The 1926-nt window shown below is 33.5% G+C and overlaps 1 protein-coding gene across 1 annotated transcript in view; it reads right to left on the bottom strand.

The window, feature by feature from the left end:
• The window catches only part of LOC111369173 (histone-lysine N-methyltransferase ATX1-like), a gene marked incomplete at its 3' end in the record, with an annotated part of 22866 nt that continues 20940 nt past the window's right edge, over positions 1-1926 (bottom strand). Inside the window, exons 22-25 of the mRNA XM_022990649.1 lie at positions 1742-1898; positions 1490-1638; positions 1329-1406; positions 1-153 (exon numbers count right to left, since the gene is read on the bottom strand). Of these exons, the coding sequence (XP_022846417.1) occupies positions 1-153; positions 1329-1406; positions 1490-1638; positions 1742-1898 (537 nt within the window). The remainder of the gene's footprint in view (positions 154-1328; positions 1407-1489; positions 1639-1741; positions 1899-1926) is intronic.

The raw sequence follows: 1926 nt of genomic DNA, 5'->3' as shown, positions 1-1926 counted from the left end.
AAGGATGTTTCTCAAGAAGCAAGCAATAGTCGTATAAATGCTGTTGATGCTACATACTTCACATGAGTGATTGATCAAATGTGCTATGCTTCCTGCCCTTGTAGCGTCGATAACACGTTTGTCATCTATTCGGAACATGTAAGTTCCAGCACCCTGCATAAATGTTCAAAAGTTTTGGTTACAAATTTCTTTCGGTCCTAACATTACCATACACATATAATATCATAATACCACCGCACATGCATGCATTTAAATCTCAAGGAGATTATCATCCTGTTCAAATATCCTCCCATAGTGCAATAAGCAAATATCCAAAAGGATAAAATATACTATTAAATAATGACATTTAGGCCAGCAAGTCAATAGAATCATTAATATACGTATAATAAAATTGTGTGGAAGTACTTATGCACATATCCTAGCGCATGAAAGAATTGGTGGCAAGAGAGGTATTTATCTCGCAAAGAGAGTACATGCATAGATCAAGAAGCCGTTTTATCTTCTTTTTTATGAATACTGAAGGTAATGTAACACTTGAGGCTCGTGAATAGCCTGCTTTTACTAAGATAATACAATTTGCAAAGCATGTACCTAGACAAAGATTCATTTTAAGCCCCCGTTTGGCCCACATTAAATCTCATCAAATTAAATTAAAATTTTCTCTCTTATTTTCAACCACACAATTTCAATAAAATAATATTACACGCAAATCGAAATTTTTTCATTCTTTTATAACCATCCATTTTTCAAAAAAACACTATTCTCCCCCATTATAATAAAAAATAATAAGGGCCAAACAAGGGCTAATTAGAGAGTTGACCCAAAATTAAAATCGTAAGTGTTTTAAGGCATTTCATCAGATTGTTTTTCCTATTCTCATGTGCAGCATAAATTAACTCAAACCCCTTCATTTTTAATTTAGTGTCATAAGCTAATTCTTCCAAAATGGATTTTGGATTATCCAATCTCAAATAGTTAAGAGAAAATATTTACAAAGTGAGACGAGTTCTATTAACGAAATAGGTAGCTACCAAATTTACTTTTGGAATTAGAAAAGGGTAACGATGCAGCAGAAAATCAGAAAGTAAAGATGATAAAGGTGTTGAAATTCCCGTAGTATGGTTCCTGAACTAATGCTCAGCGAGACTTGTTAAAGTATTTACCAAAAACAGTGACTATCAGCCCAAGATGCATTTTATGAATCACCAGGAGAGCTTGCTTGCTATTAGACTCATGAGGCATGTCCTTCTAGCTCATACCAAGATTCCATATGTGATGATGAAAGTTGAAGCACAATGACGGCCATGAAAACATGCAATAGCACTTACCACTAACGAATTGTATATCAAGCGTTCTCTTCGGTCAGCTACTGGAGGTCTAATAATTTCACCAGTATACTCAATCACCTAAAGTACAATAAAACTAGAATGTTTAACTATTTACATCTCAAAAATGAAGTTTAAGATATATGGCACTCATATTAATATACCATGTCTCCTGCTCTATGTGGCTGTTTAGCAAAGACACCAAAACCATGAATACCAGACTTCCCTGGAGCCAAAAGCATTCCAAATAGGTGAATGACAAGAGATATAATATGAGAAACTCCTAATAACAAGTCAAATACAAGAAAAATGATTTTTCAAAAGAAACACATGCTCATTTAGTTATTACGTGAAAACAGAAATCAAATTTAATGCATAGAATTAAGTTTTTAATATTTCTTGTCCTGTGGATCTACAATTCTTGAAGAAGGAAAGTATTGCAACAGGAACAGAGACGGACAAGAGTAGAACAAACCCAAAGATGTGCATAATTGAGCACATCAAAGGAAAAGATAGAAAAGAAATGATGTTTAAATTCATAACTTCATGTCTTATTTTACAAAAGAGCACAACCTAAAACGAAACCAGTTGGCATATATTT

The sequence above is a fragment of the Olea europaea genome, chromosome 20, assembly GCF_002742605.1.
Source record: "Olea europaea var. sylvestris chromosome 20, O_europaea_v1, whole genome shotgun sequence".
Classification (NCBI taxonomy): Eukaryota; Viridiplantae; Streptophyta; class Magnoliopsida; order Lamiales; family Oleaceae; genus Olea; species Olea europaea.
This window is presented reverse-complemented; position numbering and strand designations above follow the sequence as displayed.